The 17,693-nt window shown below is 38.1% G+C and overlaps 1 protein-coding gene across 3 annotated transcripts in view; it reads right to left on the bottom strand.

Moving 5' to 3' along the window:
* The window catches only part of GRM1 (glutamate metabotropic receptor 1), a 319,639-nt gene that overhangs the window by 17,195 nt on the left and 284,751 nt on the right, over nt 1-17,693 (bottom strand). For all 3 annotated transcript variants that reach the window (XM_037144977.2, XM_037144978.2, XM_037144979.2), the window contains exon 7: nt 15,972-16,902. In XM_037144977.2, coding sequence (XP_037000872.2) covers nt 15,972-16,902 — 931 coding nt within the window. The remainder of the gene's footprint in view (nt 1-15,971; nt 16,903-17,693) is intronic.

The following is a 17,693-nucleotide window of genomic DNA, read 5'->3' as shown; positions in this document are numbered from 1 at the left end:
GTCTCCTACAGTAAGTAGTCCATGGGTCCCAGAGGGCAGGACCCGGGCCAGTCCCACTACTGCGTCTGCCACCTTGTCCCCCTTTCCCTGTCTCAAGTTTTGGAAATAACAGAAAACTACATAGTCCTCATGGGCACTGAGTACCTTTAGAAGTAAAGGAAATGCTCTTAAACATTATGTCATGACAAAAGGTGTAAACTGGGACTTCCCTGGACTTCCAAAGATACATGGTCACTTATTAATAGTAAATATTGAATGAATGATTGAATAAATCAAAACAGACTGGAGAAGCATACTTAATATGAAAATAAGCCTGAAGTACTCCCAGCTTTTTTATCACCTTGGTAATTACAAGGACGTCAAAAGCACTTACTGTTTTTGTTAATAATTCTTAAATTAATTCTAATATTCAATATAGAATGTCATAAAGACTTCATCAAAACTTAAACTTAAATAATTAGCAAAAGTAATGTGTGTGTGCGTGTGTGTGTGTAAAAACTAGGATATACATAGAAATGTTAACGGTGTTCTCTCTGTGTATTGGTAGAATTGCAGGTAATTTTTATCAGCTGTTTCATGCTTTCCTTTATTTAAAAAACTGTCCACAGTAAATATTTGCCAGGTTTTTATATGAAAACTAAATAGTGACTGTTATTACAAAAAGAAATTTGTTACGAGACATAATTCAGGAGTAAAATTCCCTCTTTTTAATTTCACCCAGCAAACTAAGATATAATATGGCAGTTGTGCTGTATTTTCTCTTGCTTAAAAAAGAGATTAAGTAAAAAATTCTAAAAATATATATTTAAAATGTGAGGATCTACTAAAAAATCAAGTAGAAATCATAGAATCAGGAAATTCATATTAATATGTTTTATCTAATCCAGTAATGCAGTCTTTCTTATTTCAGAATTCTATAGTAGAAAAAATTTAGCCTTTATGTTATTATGAAATTGTTTTATTGTACATGTATTTGAAAATGTTTGTTTTCACATATAGACATCTTTACTAGTGAGAAAGTAGAAGCTCAAAATTAGAAAAAAGACAAATTTCATTAAAGAAAAGTTACCCTGCTATGTTTCCAGATAGACTTTAAATATCACACTACTAATGTGAGTCTTTTTAGTATTATACTCTGATCTACCACAGACAGGAAGAGAAAAAATGATGAAAACACCTGTCCAAAGCTAAAATCTTCACCTCTGAATGTTTTAAAAAGAGAAATGACTACTTTAGGAAAAAAGTTTAAAGTTGAAGTTGTAATGATAACAAAAATAAGTTAGATCAGCCCTGGCTGGTATAGCTCAGTGGATTGAGCACGGGCCTGTGAACTAGAGAATCGCTGCTCGATTCCCAGTCAGGGCACATGCCTGGGTTGCAGGCCAGTTCCCCAGTATGGAACATACAAGAGGCAACCATACATTGATATTTCTCCCTCTCTCCTTCCCCTTCCCCTCTAAAGATTAATAAATAAAATCTTTAAAAAATAAGTTAGATCACTTAATTCTAAAATGTTGTGATATTTGCCTTTCTCTGACAGCTTATTTCACCTCGCATGCTGTTCCCCAGGTCCATCCATACTGTCACAAAGGGTAAAATTTTCTTTTTTTTTTTAAAGCTGAGTGGTATTCCATTGTGTAAATGTCCCATATGTAGAATCTAATAAACAAACTGAACTAACAAGAAAAATCAAGACATACACACGGACAGTAAGGTGATAGCTAAGGGGGTGTTGGAAGTGGAGGAATTGAGCAAAAAAGCAAAAGGACTGGACATGGACAATGGTGTGGTGATTACAGGTTGCACTATAAGGGGACTAAATGCTAATGGAGAAAGCACAGTAAAATGTTGTGAGACTTCTCATATTGTTGACTAAAACACTAACATCAATACTAGATGTATGTTTCTACTAAAGTGTAGTTTATAGTCACATCGCTACCCATCAAACTTGATACAGAACTGAATAGGCAATGATCATACAATTTATCTCATAGTAGCAGAATAGTCATCATACCCTCAAAGGAAATCTTAGTCATATCACAAGTTATTGAGAAAGAGGCATGGGAGATATTAAAATTGGTATAAATACAACTGGTGTAAGAGCACTTCTGTTCCAGCTAAGATATAATACTTTGGGGTAAACCAAACTCTCCCTCTGAGAACTAGAAAAAAGAGATAACTTATTTTTTAAAACTCCTTAAAGAAATTGGGAAACTGTCATGGACACCAGAATCCAAGGGACCAATAAGTCAGAAAGAGAAGTAGATAATCTCCAAGCTATGCTTTCCTTGCGGATAGCTGGTGATTTTTGGTACAGGAGACCATACAGAGAATTCAGACAGAGGGTCTTAGGTAAGGGGTAAAGATGCAAGACAATCGTGATCAATTCACAGGACTATAGACACAAAAACTTGAGTTCAAGTCTTCCTAGGCAGCCAGAAATTGAGAAGCCAAGATCCTGGAGAAAAAGAAGGCCAAGAAAAGTGAGACCAACACTTCATGTGTTTCCTCTAGAAAATTTTGCAAGCTTTATGCTGTGCAAAGGAAAGAATGCAAAGCTAAGCAGAAAGTTGCTAAAAACTGAGAGAAGGTTTTAGAAGTCTCATAGCATTGAAGAATCAGAATAGGAGCTCATAACATTTTAAAGAATGAGAGACTACAGTTAAAGAGTTGGGACCCCAGTTCCCATTCAGGACCTCTGGATAGCTGTGCCCTTGGACAAGATGCACCAGGCGCAGCACAGAGAGATTTGTAAAACTATAACACACCTTCAGATCATTGCAGTCCTTAACTGGAATGCAACAGAAGGGAAAACATATGGAACTATATAAAATAAGTATTGACTATGCAAAACAACGATAGTAATGTAGAATATATGCAAAATTAATAATTCACTAAGTTAAAGCACGAAAGTTGACATTAAATGCAGTTAAAGTGTTTCATGATACTTGCCTTGTTTGATAGTGACAAAGCTACTACAGTAACTTATTTCAGGCAATAAAAAGCTAGGGGGTGCTTATCGTAGTCTCTAGGGTGACCATAAAAGGAATAATAAAAGAATATCAAACTAACAAATTAATGGATTGGAAAATTAAATATTAAAATACCAGACTAATCCAAAGAAGGCAAGAGAAACAAGAAATGGAACATAGGAAAATAATCACTTCAGAAACAAGTAGGAAGCAGTGAATGACATAGATATAAATATGATTGTCGGCATTTTTGTCAAATGTAAATGAACTCAGTATCCTAATTAAAAGGCAACAGTATCAGACTTACTAAAAAATCTAAATCTAGGGCAGATAAAGTGCTTCTCAGATAAGGTCAAGTTAAAGGAGTTCATCATCACCAAGCCTGTATTATATGAAATGTTAGAGGGAGTTATGTAAGAAAAAGAAGATAAAAAACACGTATAGTAAAATGACAGCAAACTCACAATTATTAACAACCACACCTAAAACAAAAATGAAATAAGCAAACAACTAGAACAGGAACAGAACCACAGAAATGGAGATCACATGGAGGGTTAGCAACAGGGGAGTGGGAGGAAGAGAGAGGGGGAAAAGGTACAGAGAATAAGCAGCATAGATGGTAGGTAGAAAATAGGGGGAGGGTAAGAGTAGTGTGGGAAATGTAGAAGCTAAAGAACTTATGACACAAGGATAGGAATTAAAGGGGGAAAATGTGGGGGGGAGAGGGTGTGCAGGATGGAGGGAAATGAAGGGGGGAAATGGGACAACTGTAATAACATAATAAAATATGCTTAAAAAAGAAAGATATAATAAAAAAGAAAAAATACATTGCCAATAAAGCTCTAAACATAAAAAAAAATCTAAATCTAACTTTGTGTAACTTATGAGAGATACCCCTTAACTAAAAGGACACATACACAAAAAACCTGAAAATCAAAGAATGGGAGAAGGTATAATAACATACAGACACTAACTCAGAATTAAATCTGTTAGCTACACTACTAACAGAGTAGACTCCATTCGTGTGGTTTATATGGAGAACAATAAGGCAGAATTTATATCAGAAGTTCAATATCAGATTAGTGTTTGATCATAATTTAACACATTTCTCCATGTTAGCAAAGTAGAAAAACATGTAGAAAAGGAATTTGACAGAATTCAATGCTTGCTCATGACAAATTTTTCAACAAACTGGGAACATAAGGGAAAATCCTCAACCTGATAAAGGGCATCTAAAGCCTAGAGGTTAGTTATATCACATATAATAATGAAGGTTTGAGTAATGACAACAATGTTCTAGACCTAGAATGGCCAAAAATAGTGGGAAGAAAACAAAGCTGGAAGACTTAAACTGCTTGATTTTAAGACTTAACATACAGATTCTCAATCTAGACAATATGGTGTTTGCATAAGGATAGATTCTCAATCTAGACAATATGGTGTTTGCATAAGGATAGATTCTCAATCTAGACAATATGGTGTTTGCATAAGGATAGACAAATATATCAGGAGAGCAGAGTAGAGGGTCTATAGTTGGTGCGGCACATGTGTGGTGAGTTGACAGATCACCTGTGTCAGTCAATGGGGGAGAGAAAGTCCTGTTACCATTGAGCTGGGCAAACTGGATTTCTAGTAAAAAAAATCAGCCATTCCTCACACTTATAGAATCAGAGTTGGGGTTGTCTCTAGGTGGAGAGTAGAAAGGTCTCTGAGTAAACTTTTTAGGGTGATAACATTGCTCTCTGGCTTGGTCATATATTGATGTGTTGCATGGACATATTACAGAAGTGCATAGATTGTATCAAATTGCCTTTAACATCTATACATATTATTGCAGTTACATTTCAATAAAAAAGTACAAGAAATGAAAGAACAAAAGGGATTAGAGAGACAGTATAAATATTGAAGCTGGCCAAAGAAGACACAATATACAGAAGTTAGGAATCCTTGAAGAAAAAAAAGAACAAAGCAAGGAAATAAATACTGAAGACTACATTTCAAGAAAATATGTTCTTGAAATTTAAAGAGATATATAATTACACATTGAAAACAATATTCAGATAATGTAGATACAGTAAAACTATTTAAAGGGGGAGATGAGACGATCTCAGGCAAACAATTTGTTTTAACTCTTCTCAGTAATCAATTGGTAGCAGTGATATTAGTAATTATTCTAAGACATTTGCATAGCTACATTGAACAATATATATGTGCATATATACACTATATGCATACATGTATACACACACACATATATGTATGTTATTCTGATTCTACCATCTCTTGTTTCCTTGGGAACTAGGATTCTCATTATAGGATAAAGGAAATAATGGTATGTAATACATGAGAATACATGAGGGTTCTATGAATTTCTGCATCAGAAAGACTGAAAACACATACAATACATAGTCCATGGACACTTCCTTTTAAAACCTCCCGACTGTATAATTCACAACCTTAGACCTGTATCAGGTTGTATGAATATGGCATGTTCACAGATAAGATGTGATAAGTACAATGCAAGTATTGTCATCTCCACTGTCAAAGACATGGAAACTGGAATTAGTAGAAATGTAAATGTGAGACCACAGGAGCATATATCACTAAGGAAGGGTCTTTGGGGGGTCTAACCAGGATCTGGTTCTCAGCTTGGCAATGATTGCTGCCGACACTCACCCCCCAGGTAGGTTCAGCAGCAGAACTTGTTTGGTCTGTCTGGTAAAAATGATACATCATTCAGAGTCAGACTTCTATTAGACACATTCACGTAATCAGAGTGTTCTGTACCCAAATCCCAGTCCTCGCTTGCAAAGGGAAATAATGTATAGAATTCAGATACTAAACTGTACATAAGTAGACCTACAGGTAGGGGAAAACAGCATGTGCTGGTTGCCTGTCTTCTGTGAATCAGAAGAAAGGGTGGAGGACTGCAAGTTCCAATATTTAAACATTTGCTGACATGAAGTCAAGATAGTTTGCTTCATCCTTTTAGTCTTGAGGATAATCTTGTCATTTGGATTTAAATTTTCAAAAAGCCCCAGGGGCACAAGCCCCTTCAACACCACTTCATGTCAAAGGGTCTATGATATTTTCCATTGTTTGTTTCAGCAACTGCTTTTCCCTTTTTGTGTCTGATCAGGCTCAGCCTCTTTTCGATCAGCCATGATTTACATGTGTTAACACATTCAATCTGGTCATGATTCAAATATTATAAGCGTTGGAGCCAAGCAACCCTGAAGGGAATACATATCTCTGCTTGCTCTATGTAGATCTTAAACTAGAATTTTGTAAAGCAAACTTACTTTTACTTTTATTATTACCTTTCAAGAAATGCTCTCTGCTCACTCCCTTCACCCCAGCTGTCAAAGCCTTAGGTCAGGCCACTATAATCTCCCCCCTGGACCCTGCAACAGCCTCCTTGCAGAGCCCCAGAGCCCTCACGTGCATCCCCCACACTGAGGATGGGTGTGAGTTCCAACACATGCTTCCCACTGAACACAGGGCACCCCAGCTTTCCATCGTCCAGAAGAGGAGATCCAAGCTCCTAAGCCCTGTGCCAAGCCCCGGGGCAATCTGGTCTTACCTGACCCTTCAGTCTCATCACACCTGCCTTTCTTCTCACCTCCCGGCATCCTGGAATTGCTTCATTTCCTTCAGCCATCAGTGTTTTTTTTCCTGATCAGAACATCTACACTTTGATTCCTTGACTTATCTACCGCATGGCCCCCTTCCTTAGCTAACCTCTTTTCTCCTTCACAAGTTTTAGCTGAAATAAGACTTCTTCTTGGGAATGTTTCCAGATTCCATGCACTAAGATTGGTCAGGTTCTCTTCATCCTTAAAAGGACTCACTACATTTGTGGTTACTCATTCAATGTCTAGTCTCTTGGATATATTTCAACTTCTACAAAGCAGGGACCTGGTATAATTTGTTCACTACTGTTTTTCCTGCACTTGCTTCAATGTGTGGCTCATAGCAGCTGTTTAAAAGTCATTTTCTGAGCAAATGTGTCATCAGTACCTCTCTTCCCAGACTTAAAAGGTGGTGTCAGGCCTTGAAGCCACCCTAACCATCGGCCAAAACTGATTTCATACAAGGATCAGCCCTAGGATGACTTTTGACTTAAAATATTAGAAGCTAAACAAACGCTTTTAAATAAGCAATTACTGTCAGCCCCACTGAAAACTTTTTTAAATTTTCCTAACATGCTGTGGCCTCTCTGGCCTCCACATCCCCTCACACAATCATCTCTTGGCCTAGAACATTCTCTGTATTTTTCCCCACATTAACCCACTGCTTGGAGTAACTTCCAGCTAATGGGACCATGGTCATAGCTCTTCTTCGACTTAGTATTGACCTTTGAGACCCTCTCTGTTTGGAAGGTCAAAGCTAGAGGCCCCTGCTGTATTGTATGCCTTCCTCTGTGTTAGGACTTCACCCTGCCTCATTGTCATTGTCAAGTTTCTTACTGGTGTCTTCAACTCCACCTGAAGTTCTGAGAGGTCATGGACCATGCAATACATCTTCCACAGAAATTGCCCGCAATTTGTCGAAAAGCCGCCCTCCATATATATTTTAAACAAAGGACTGAATTATGGAAATTTAACTAAAATCACCTGAAGTATTATTGCTTGCAAGAAGATATAGAATCAATGGTCTAGGTAACAGAGCTGGCTGGTGACAGAGTCACAGCCATGCCTTCTGCTCTCTTGCTCCCTTATCTTTCTTTTATTCTACTTGATCATGTAGATCTTCATTTTTTAATTAATACTTTTTTCCTCCCCATCCCATATCCACTGAAGCCAAATAGCATAAACAGTGCAAAGTCTGATCAAGCAGAAAATGACACTAATTCACACAGTGTTTGACAATACTTACTAGGAGCAAGATAATAGCATATATTTTCATAACTGGAAAATCAGAGAAAGAAAACTATTTTTTACTGTTACTGATTTCTTTTCAGCAGTTGTTTTCCAATATGTTTAGCAGTATTGGCAGGGACTTGGCCTAATTTTGTTAGCGGCTGACTCCCCATTTAACTTAAAGGTAATCTGCACAGAGAGAATTGTTAAGTGGCCTTCAATTACAGACACTCATCCCTTTGAAATAAAATCAAATTACAGATGCATTCTTAGTTAACTTGATTAAATATTTGATGATTTTATTTTTCTATTCTATTGATGCACATTAATAATAAGTAATATTTTATTGTTAGCCTGTAATTTGTGATACAATTTAATTTGTTCAAAAGTCATCAGCATATGGCCTGTTTTCCTTTAAAAAACATAATTATACCCCTTTTTTGCTCTTCTTTATTCACTTTTTTTTTATTTTGAGGCACCTGAGAACTATTTTACAGCTAGGAATCTCTGGAAAAGTAGCAAAAACAAGGTCTAGTCATTAAATTTGTTTGTTTCTATGCTCTATACTTTCATAATGAATGGCGTGTCAACTCTGTGGTGTTTTCCCTCCATTGGCTTATCTGCTGGAATCTGGAAGAGGCTCGCCTCTCCTGCATGGATAGGGGATTAATTATTTGGCTGGTTGGCTAGTCACCTGTACGGAGGTTTTGTAGTTTCTTTTTGGTCAACGTTTCTAAATATAAAAGGCTGGTACTTAGAAGTGACTTGTTTAGATGGCAAGGAAGAAAGGATGGGGGTTGGATGGGGATGGGATTACCTTGGCGTAGACCCATTTGGGGTTTCTGCCTGAGTGACATCATACCTTCTTCTCTGCAAACTGTCTCCCTGATCCTACCCATGGGGAATGGGGTGATGAGTTTCTGTCAGACAGCTTTATACTCAATGATTCCACCCTTTGTCCATTACAAACTAGACCCGAGATCAACCCCTGAGTTCGTCTGAACCAATCAGTTCCTCTCTGTGTCATGAAGAACCTCCTAAGTAGAGGAAATGAAGCAATCTCTTCCGGTAGCTAGACCCTCAATAACGTGTAAACTCCGAAGAACTGGGATGGGTGGGTGCCCTGGGACTCGCAGCGAGGGCCCACACAATGAACACAGCAGACCTATGGGGACGAAGTGAGGAGTCACACAGATAAATAGAAGGTAACACAGAGGCCAGGAACTATTCTCCTTCGAAATCCAGTCCCTGATGGGGCCCAGAAACATTCCAAACCTTGTTACCATGAGATCCCTGAAACTGTTCCTGATATTCTTCCTATTAAATACTCCACCCCCTTTTGCTTAGGCTAGTTTAATAAGCTTCTATAACTTGCAACCAAAGGATTCTAATTAATGAGCCTATGGGCTCTGTTCTCATGATCTGAAACTTTTAGATTACAGGTACTCTCTTCTTACTCTTCATTTTGTAAGCTTTCAATGTTTTTACTATTGAATTAGTTTTAGAAACACATTTCCATGGCCTGCTTCCCTTCTGAGTAGGTAACACTTTACACTAAACAGTAAGGATAACAGATGGAATGCAAATGACCTCATCTTTCTTTAGCTGTGGCCAAGCCCGGACAGGTTGCCAAGCCGTGTCCAACAGGGTGTCCTTCCTCACCTGCATCTCATACTGAGTAACACTTGTATGCCCCCCTTTCAGCCGATACACAGCTCCTCCATTCTACACAGCATGGATATCATGAGCTGATAACAATGGTGATGTGAGACCTCAGTTTTCAAAACTCTTTCCATGAAAGTGTAATGCAGTGTTATGTTAATACATGAACTCCCTATTAATGGGCCAGGCTGCCCAGCATAAAATAGGATCTCTCTTATATTTTCTATTTTTTTTCTCTGTTGGCACCTTACTCAAATATTACAAACAAACTTAAATTTCTCCTCTGTTATACCCCTCCTTTCTCTACTTTGGCCTCCTTAAACACTATCTAAACTTCTTAATTCCTTTAAAGCAAACTCAACTTACTGCAATAGAAATTCTGCCTACATCATACCCTTAATACCAATAAAAAATAACGAGCCCTGGCTGGTGTAGCTCAGTGGATTGAGTGTGGGCCTGCAAACCAAAGGATCATGGTTCAATTCCCAGTCAGGGCACATGCCTGGGTTGCAGGCCAGTTCTCAGCAGGGGACACATGAGAGGCAACCATACATTGATATTTCTCTCCCTCTTTCCTTACCTTTCCCTCTAAAGATAAATAAATAAAATCTTAAAAAAATAACCATAGCGCCTCCATCCTTGGGTATCTCTGAGATCCCAAGTTTTACCTTCATTATGTACTGAATGGCTGTGCCCACCCCACCCCCAAATTCACAGGTGAAGTCCTAATCCCAATGTCATAGCATTAAGAGATAAACCTTTGGGAGATAATTGCAGCTAGATGAGATCATAGGAGTGAGGGCCTCCTATGGGATTAGCACTCTTCTAGGAAGAGACATTAGACAGCTCTAGCTCAGTCTCTCCCTTCCCCCATGCCTACACAGACAAGAGATTATGTGAGTGCATAACTAGATGGTAGCTGCCTGCAACCCAAGGGGAGATGTCTGACCAGAAATCAACTGTGCTGGCTCCCTTGTGTGTACTTCCAGCCTCCAGAAATGTAAAAAAGTAAGTGTCTGTTGTTTAAGCCACCCAGTCTGTGGGATTTTACTATGGCAACCCAAGCTGCCCAAGACACAGTTTTCTCTGTGTTCCACAATACTGCAATCCCTCTGTCTTCCTCATTCTGCTTGAGCCCTTCCTTTTTGTTATGTGGTCTTCTGATTTTCCTAATCTCTTAAGTGTGTTTCCTAATGTTCTTCCTCCTAGTTTTTTTCTTATGTCATAATCACTGTTTTGGAATCTTTAAATATTCTGCTAATTGAGCTTTCAAGTCTAGAGCTCTGGCTGAGACTTGTTTCTTGAGCACCTGATTTAAATTTCTAAAGAACTTAAAAATGTCTCTATTTGGAAGCTTTTATTGCATTTTCAATGGATACATCTGTAAACTGACTCACCAACATCTCCTCAGTCTTATTCCTATGGTCCTGATCTGGTTTTGTAGTAGCTGTATTTTTTCCAGCCCCCAGGCTCAAATCATGAAAGTTGTATTTCATTTTTATTTGTTCCTTCCTTTCCACAAACCAATATTTCAGTTGTAACAAATTAAGCCCAGAAAACTTTTTTATATGCATGCTTTGGCTTTGACTTTCATTTTACCACTCTAGTTTAAAACTTATTTTTAAACTGTCATTTGCATTATTATAGCACTCTATGAACTAGTCTTTGTACAGTCAACCTCTTCCCAACTGGCTTACACATGGTCATCAAACTTCACAAAAATCTTTACTGCATCCTGTAGTTTATATTTAAAAACACCTTAGGTTCATCTTAGAACATTGGTCACTATCTATAATCTGTCCTCTTTCTGCACTTACAAATTTACCCACCACCACACCGCTTCATGTCCTTAACTCGTACCAAAGTTCATGCTGTGGCCTGGAAGGCCACTGAATTTTCACAGACATGTTTTCCATATGTGAAATGGTCTCATCATAGCATAGTATGTCCTGTTGAAAAACATCATTTAGGTCAAATCCACTTTTATTAAGAAATATTTTTCCATCTTTCCACAGATACTGCTTCATCTGCTGAACTTTATCTCTTTCTTCCCTGAACACTCAAAATGTTCAGGGAAGAACATTTGGTCCTCTATTGGTCCTCTATTATGGCACCTAATCCAATATACTCTGTCATGGTTTTGAAAGTCCTCCTTACTAGTAAAATTGCAAGATTGGTGCAGTCAGTCTCTCCTCTTGTATCTTTTTTTATCTTGAATATTATTTAGCACCACTCAAGTACCTAAGTGCTTTCAAGCTTACAATGATTGAAACAATGACTGATTGAATAAATGAATGAATGAATAGTAAGTAGGTCCTCCATAAATGTTACTATGAAATAGTTAAATTCTATGACAATGCTTTCTTTTGATAAAATCTTCTGATATTTACTATAAAAGCAAGTTAAGGATTGCAATAACTTTTAAAGCCATTTGTTGTATTAGTAAAGGAAAAACAACTTCAAAGTGACAGATGTTTTTCATTTAGAAGCTAGAATAGTGAGCGAGACTTTCTGTGAGAGAGAGCCTGTTATCTCTATTTGATTGCAATGTCTGTTGGCTCACTATCATATTCCCTGTTATAATCAAAGGAAGAAAGACAAATTAAAATGCTTACTGAAGGCATAATCACTAGGGCTGTAGGCTTATTTACCTCTACTTGTGGACGAAAAAATGTTTCTAGGAGAATAAGAGCAAAATTTCCTCATCACATCATCATCCTATTTAGTATTTCATTTACTTCCTGTTCTCAGGGTAAACATATATTCGCATGCTCAACAAGCAATCTCAGAAACACAATAACATTCTATTTAATTGGAAACCTATGTTTTAAAATTATTTGCTTGCATCGATCTAATGCCTTTTTGGTGATTGCAGTTGTTTTAGTTTTATATAGTGCTATTATTGAGAAAGGTTGTAGGAGTGTATTGTCACCTTTTAGCTCCACATGCCATAGAATGAGAAATTGTTTGACACTCATTGAGGTTATTTATCTAGAAAATAACTAGAGAGGTTAGTTTGACATTTAGTCATTGATACGCTTTTTAAAGGGCACATGTAATTTACATAATATTTTAATTTTTCAGTTGCATAATGTTTACTCATTTTGGCTTTAAAAAGGTGTGATACATAACTTGGATCTGAATAATTTATTTAATTATGAATATCTATGGATTTCTATCTTTCTTTTATTGCCAACAAAGAGAATTTTATCAATATCTTTATATTAGGTTAAGCCTAAATGTTTTTTCATTCCAATACATTAAACTAATAGCTAAAGAAGTTAGAAATTTTGAGGCAAATATATTATTCAGTTGGTATTCCAGGGTAGGATTATGTTTAATAGAACTTCTAACTCTAAGTAACTCGAGTAACCCAAACAACCAATTTATTGATTAAACTCTTCTGACTTGGCATTTTGGAATATGTTAAACAACTGCCCAAACCTTTGGATGAGTAGGATATTTGTCTGTGAATGAAAATTAAAAAACTGAGGTAAACTTTGCAGAAACAGACCCACAAGGTCATCCCACCCATAAACAGCCTGTATCTTAGAAACATCCTGTTAAGAGAATGTAGTTGGACTTGTAACTCCTCAGAATGATATTCAAACAGATAGATAGTTGGAAGCTCTTCATTACAGCATCTGTTCTGTGTTTATAGTTCTGTCTGCAGACTGCTGAACAGCTTCAGTGCACCACAGATGTAGAAATTACATATCCAGAATGGCAATAAACTGATTTGGTGATGTGTTTGTTCCCTAAAGTTTTTCAGCCCCTTGCTTCTGTTGGAAAGTCTGCTGGATTTTTTGTTGCTGTAGAAAATACCAGGTTGTTTGTAGTTTTTATAACTTTAGTGACAAACAAGGAAAACATAACAGCAATGAAAAAGTGAAAACATGGGCACTGAGATTATTGTTATATTTGAAAATTATAGTCTCAGCAGGAGTTATAGGAGAAGCAACAGTAGAATAAATGAGAAAAATGAATAAATGAATGCTGTTTTCCATAGAAGTTTAGCCTCAAATACCCTGTGTGGATGAGCTTAGCTGTGTTTTGTACTGTGGAGAAGCTACAGATTTTACGATGAAAGCTGAATGTTGTAATTATTAATTAGAAGTGTTTTTATTACTGTAATAATCTCATACAGTAGTGCTTGATCAATTATAACCAATAAGTATGCAACTTACTGGTGAAACCAGCATTTCCTAGAGAACCAGTCCAATTTAGACCAAGCTGATTTTTCTCTCGATAGCAGGATCCCAAATAAAACTAATTCCTAAATTTATAATAATGAAGGGGATATTGTCAGCTTATAAGGAAAGAATCTGCAGGTGTGAGAAAGTGGTCAGAATGTACAGCAATGCCCGGATGCTACAGAGGTGCTAAGCCTTGTTCATGCAACATCCAGCTAGCTTCACTGTCTCACAGGCAAGCACTGTGCACTCTCTGACAGTCACTCTTCTCTTGGGCAGGTCCATGTACTGTCTGCACCTAGAATCACTGGGGGAGCACATGCTTGGGAACCTGCACAAGGTATCCTGATCCCATAGGCTCTCTGTTTTCATTAAAGTGGTTAGAAGAACAACTTTCATGAACGACCCTTGACCAAAATCAAATGAAAGTTTCTGAAGGACCATAATGAAGGCAGGAAAGTAAGGAACATGGAGCTGGATCATGCTGGATGGTGGGACAGAACACTCATAAAGCCACGTGGGGTGCAAAAAGGAATGTCTCTTAATTCCTCTGCACATTCCAGTTCAAAGGGTGTCTTCTCCCTTATTTTCAGTTTGTTTCCTCTTGTTCTCTTCCTCTCGATGAAAACGGTTATGCTGTTTTACATCTGGACTCTGTGGTTATGGCCTGTGTTTTTTCTCATTTAATGGCACTGTGGGTTTGCTCCCCTGATTGTTGATAATTCCCTGCAGGAGGCTGCTAAGGGGATGCTGGCCAGTATAAGAAGCTATATACTGGCAAGGGAAAAAAAGACTAAGCAACTTTGATGATCAGCATCCTCTGAAGAACTCGGAGTTGATACAGTAAGAAGCAGGTATAAATTATTGCTTCATCCTTAATACTGAAAAAATGAGGAATGTCCTCATTTGAAATAACTATGGATTTCAAAAATATATTTTCCATGGACTCCCTCATCTTGTCATTGAACCAATAATATGATTTCTTTAAAGATAGCTGGTGCTGTTTGGCAAGTAAAGACACAAAACTAAGGCATATAGATTTTTTGATGTATTTTAAGAGGAGAAATTTTATGCCAGCTAAGGCAGAAAAAAGAATGACTAACTAAGTGAAATTATACTTGTGATTCACACAAATTCACAGAGGCTCCGTTTTGTCAACTACAATGGAGAGAAAAATAACAGCCATCCCCCTTATCTTGATGACTTGTTCAGGCAAGTGGGATACTTTTAAAGCAATGTATATGTTATAATAATTACTACTATAATTCTGTATTTAAAGGATTGTTTCGAAAAGTATAATTAATACTGTTAGTGGGGAAATGGCTTATTTTTGGACAATTCAATTTCCTTTAGAACTTCAAGCATCCATGTCATGTTCAAAATTGTAAATGTTACATAGATTTGTCCCATGGGTCTCAGAAGAAGATGAGTCATGCAAAATTTAACATGTGCTTCTTTGCAATACAGAGCCTTGAAGAAGATGGGAAAGCATTTATTACACAAATCTGTCAAAAAATTAACAGAATGGAATAATCTGGACTTTGATATTCACACTGATTCTCAAGTGTGGGCCTTAACACATTTATCTGGTTCTTATTTCTTTTGGTACTTTACCTCTAGGAAACCACTTTGATCATGGCCTTGTAGTAGAGATTGCTCAATTCGTGTATAGCATGTAGAACATCTTTATGATAACATGCATTAAAGTTCAATACATAAGAGGGACATGATATGACAGTTGCTTAAAGGAAATTATTTCAGGACATATTTGGTGCTCAGTTTCAACTCAGATTTTGAAAAATCTCCCCAAGTGCTTAGTTTCCTTCCCCTCATCCCAAATTAGTAACGATGTGGCTCTAGAGCAATAACAAATTGGAAAAGATCTTCACTATGGTCTAAACTAGCAATCAAAATGAGAGTTTGCATCTCTGACCCAGATCTCAGAGAGGCCTCGATGCTCCACAGAGCAAGGGCCCATATGAAGAGAAAAAATTATTGTCAGAACAGAGGCTGCAGATTCTAGGTCAGAATATGGGTGTGATCAGCTGGTTGTTGCTTCATGCTCCTGGCTCTCAAAGGAATGAAAACAAGACATTTCTACTCCAACAGAAGGTAAAAATAGAGAAAAAGAAAAAAAGATTAAGAAAATATAATAACCACTTGGGAAAGTGAAGACATGATTTAGTCAAAGAGAGAGAGAGGAATGGAGAGAGAGAGAAAGGGAGAGAGAGAAGGGGAGGGAGAGAGAGAACAAACTGAACAAACCGGGTCAGATTACTCACTTGGCACTCCCTGCCCCCGGCTTCTTTCTCCGGAAAATGTTGAGGAAAGTGTTGGAGCGGCAGGGCAGCTTGCCGTCGCCGACATGCATGCGCACTACATCGGAGGTGGTGAAGGCACTGCGGACGTTCCTCTCCGGCTTGGCGATAATGATGTACATCTTGGGAGTGAACATGCACCCCAGAGCCACCGTTACACTGAGGCTCACTGCAAAGCAGGTAGTGATGATCTTGTAGTTGCTCCCGAAGTATATGGGCACAAAAGCCAGCCAAATGATGCAGGTGGTATACATGGTGAAGGCGATATATTTGGCCTCATTGAAGTTGGCGGGCACGTTGCGGGTCTTGAAGGCATAGTAGGTACAGCTCATGATGAGGAGTCCATTGTAGCCCAATGGGGCCACCACACCCAGGTTGCTGGTATTGCAGATAAGGTAGACTTCCTTGATACTCGGGTAGGACAGAATGGGCATGGGGGGCTCCATGATGATCAGGGTTACCACCAGGGTTAGCTGTACACTAATCAGAATGGAGGCAATGATCACTTGGGCCCAGGCACTCATGAACCTGGGCTTCCGGGTGCAGATCTTCTTCTTGCTGCCAGCGAGGATGCGCGCGATGCGGTTGGTTTTGGTCACTAAAGCCGAGTAGCACATGGCAGAGGACAGGCCCACCAGGAGGCGCTGGAGGTAGCAGGATGTGGTGGTCGGTTTGGCAATGAGGGTGAAAGGGCACACGTAACCCAAGAAGATACCAGCGAGGATAATGTAGCAGAGCTCTCGACTAGAAGACTTGACCACTGGTGTGTCCCGGTACAGCACAAAGATGAGCGTGACAAACACGGTAACGAGGATGCCCAAGCAGGAAAAGGCGATGGCTATGATGGACTCTATGTTACTCCACTCAAGGTAGCGGACAGGAATGGGTTCACAGCCTGTGAGGGGAAAAGTAGTTTCAAAATGCTTCCAAGATTTCTACCGATCAGCAATAATAGGGCTTTCTAGTTGCCAGAGGCATAGCTAAATCCACATCTTCTATGGCTTATGTTATCTTAATGCTTTTAAAAATCCTTTTACTCTTATACAAATAAAAATACACCATTGTTTTCTCTGGAAAATCATGCTTCCAAACCTAATTGTATCACAGCCTGAATGTGGCATACTTGAACCTGTAAAAATAATCTTTTTCTTCCAACAACCAGCATCTTAAAAGGATGACACTCTGTGGGTGATACTTGGTTCTACATTTTCGGAAAGAGAAAGAAAATGAAGGGAGTTTAACCACGTTTACAGGAAAGGGTAAATAGTGAGGGTGCATTAGATAAGTTAGTAAGAAATAAACTAGTAACATTTTTATTTTTATGTAAGTATTGTGTAGAATTAAGTCCAGCTCACAGACAAGCATTTTCTTGGCCAGCAGGGTGTTTTAAACATACACTTCAATTCTCTAGAAGAGTTCCCATTCTATTTACCACATATTATATTATTAATCTTAAGTCTCACCCCTTTAGTTACATATGATCTGTATGTGACCACTGAGCACCTCTTAGTTATGAGCTTCTGGTAGACATACCAAGGAACAATGACATCTCCCCTCACCCATCTCTTGAAAAAAGAGGCAGAGTTATGTTCCTAAATGCCTGGCTAACCTTTGCCTTTGAGATAGAGAATAAAATCTGTTTGTATTTCACACACCTAAAAAAATTGTCTCAGGTCCTGGAGACAA

The sequence above is a fragment of the Artibeus jamaicensis genome, unplaced genomic scaffold (assembly GCF_021234435.1).
Source record: "Artibeus jamaicensis isolate MK-2021 breed Jamaican fruit bat unplaced genomic scaffold, CSHL_Jam_final contig_3176, whole genome shotgun sequence".
NCBI classification, from domain to species: Eukaryota; Metazoa; Chordata; class Mammalia; order Chiroptera; family Phyllostomidae; genus Artibeus; species Artibeus jamaicensis.
Note: the sequence above shows the minus strand (reverse complement) of the source record. Positions and strands in the feature narration are given on the sequence as shown.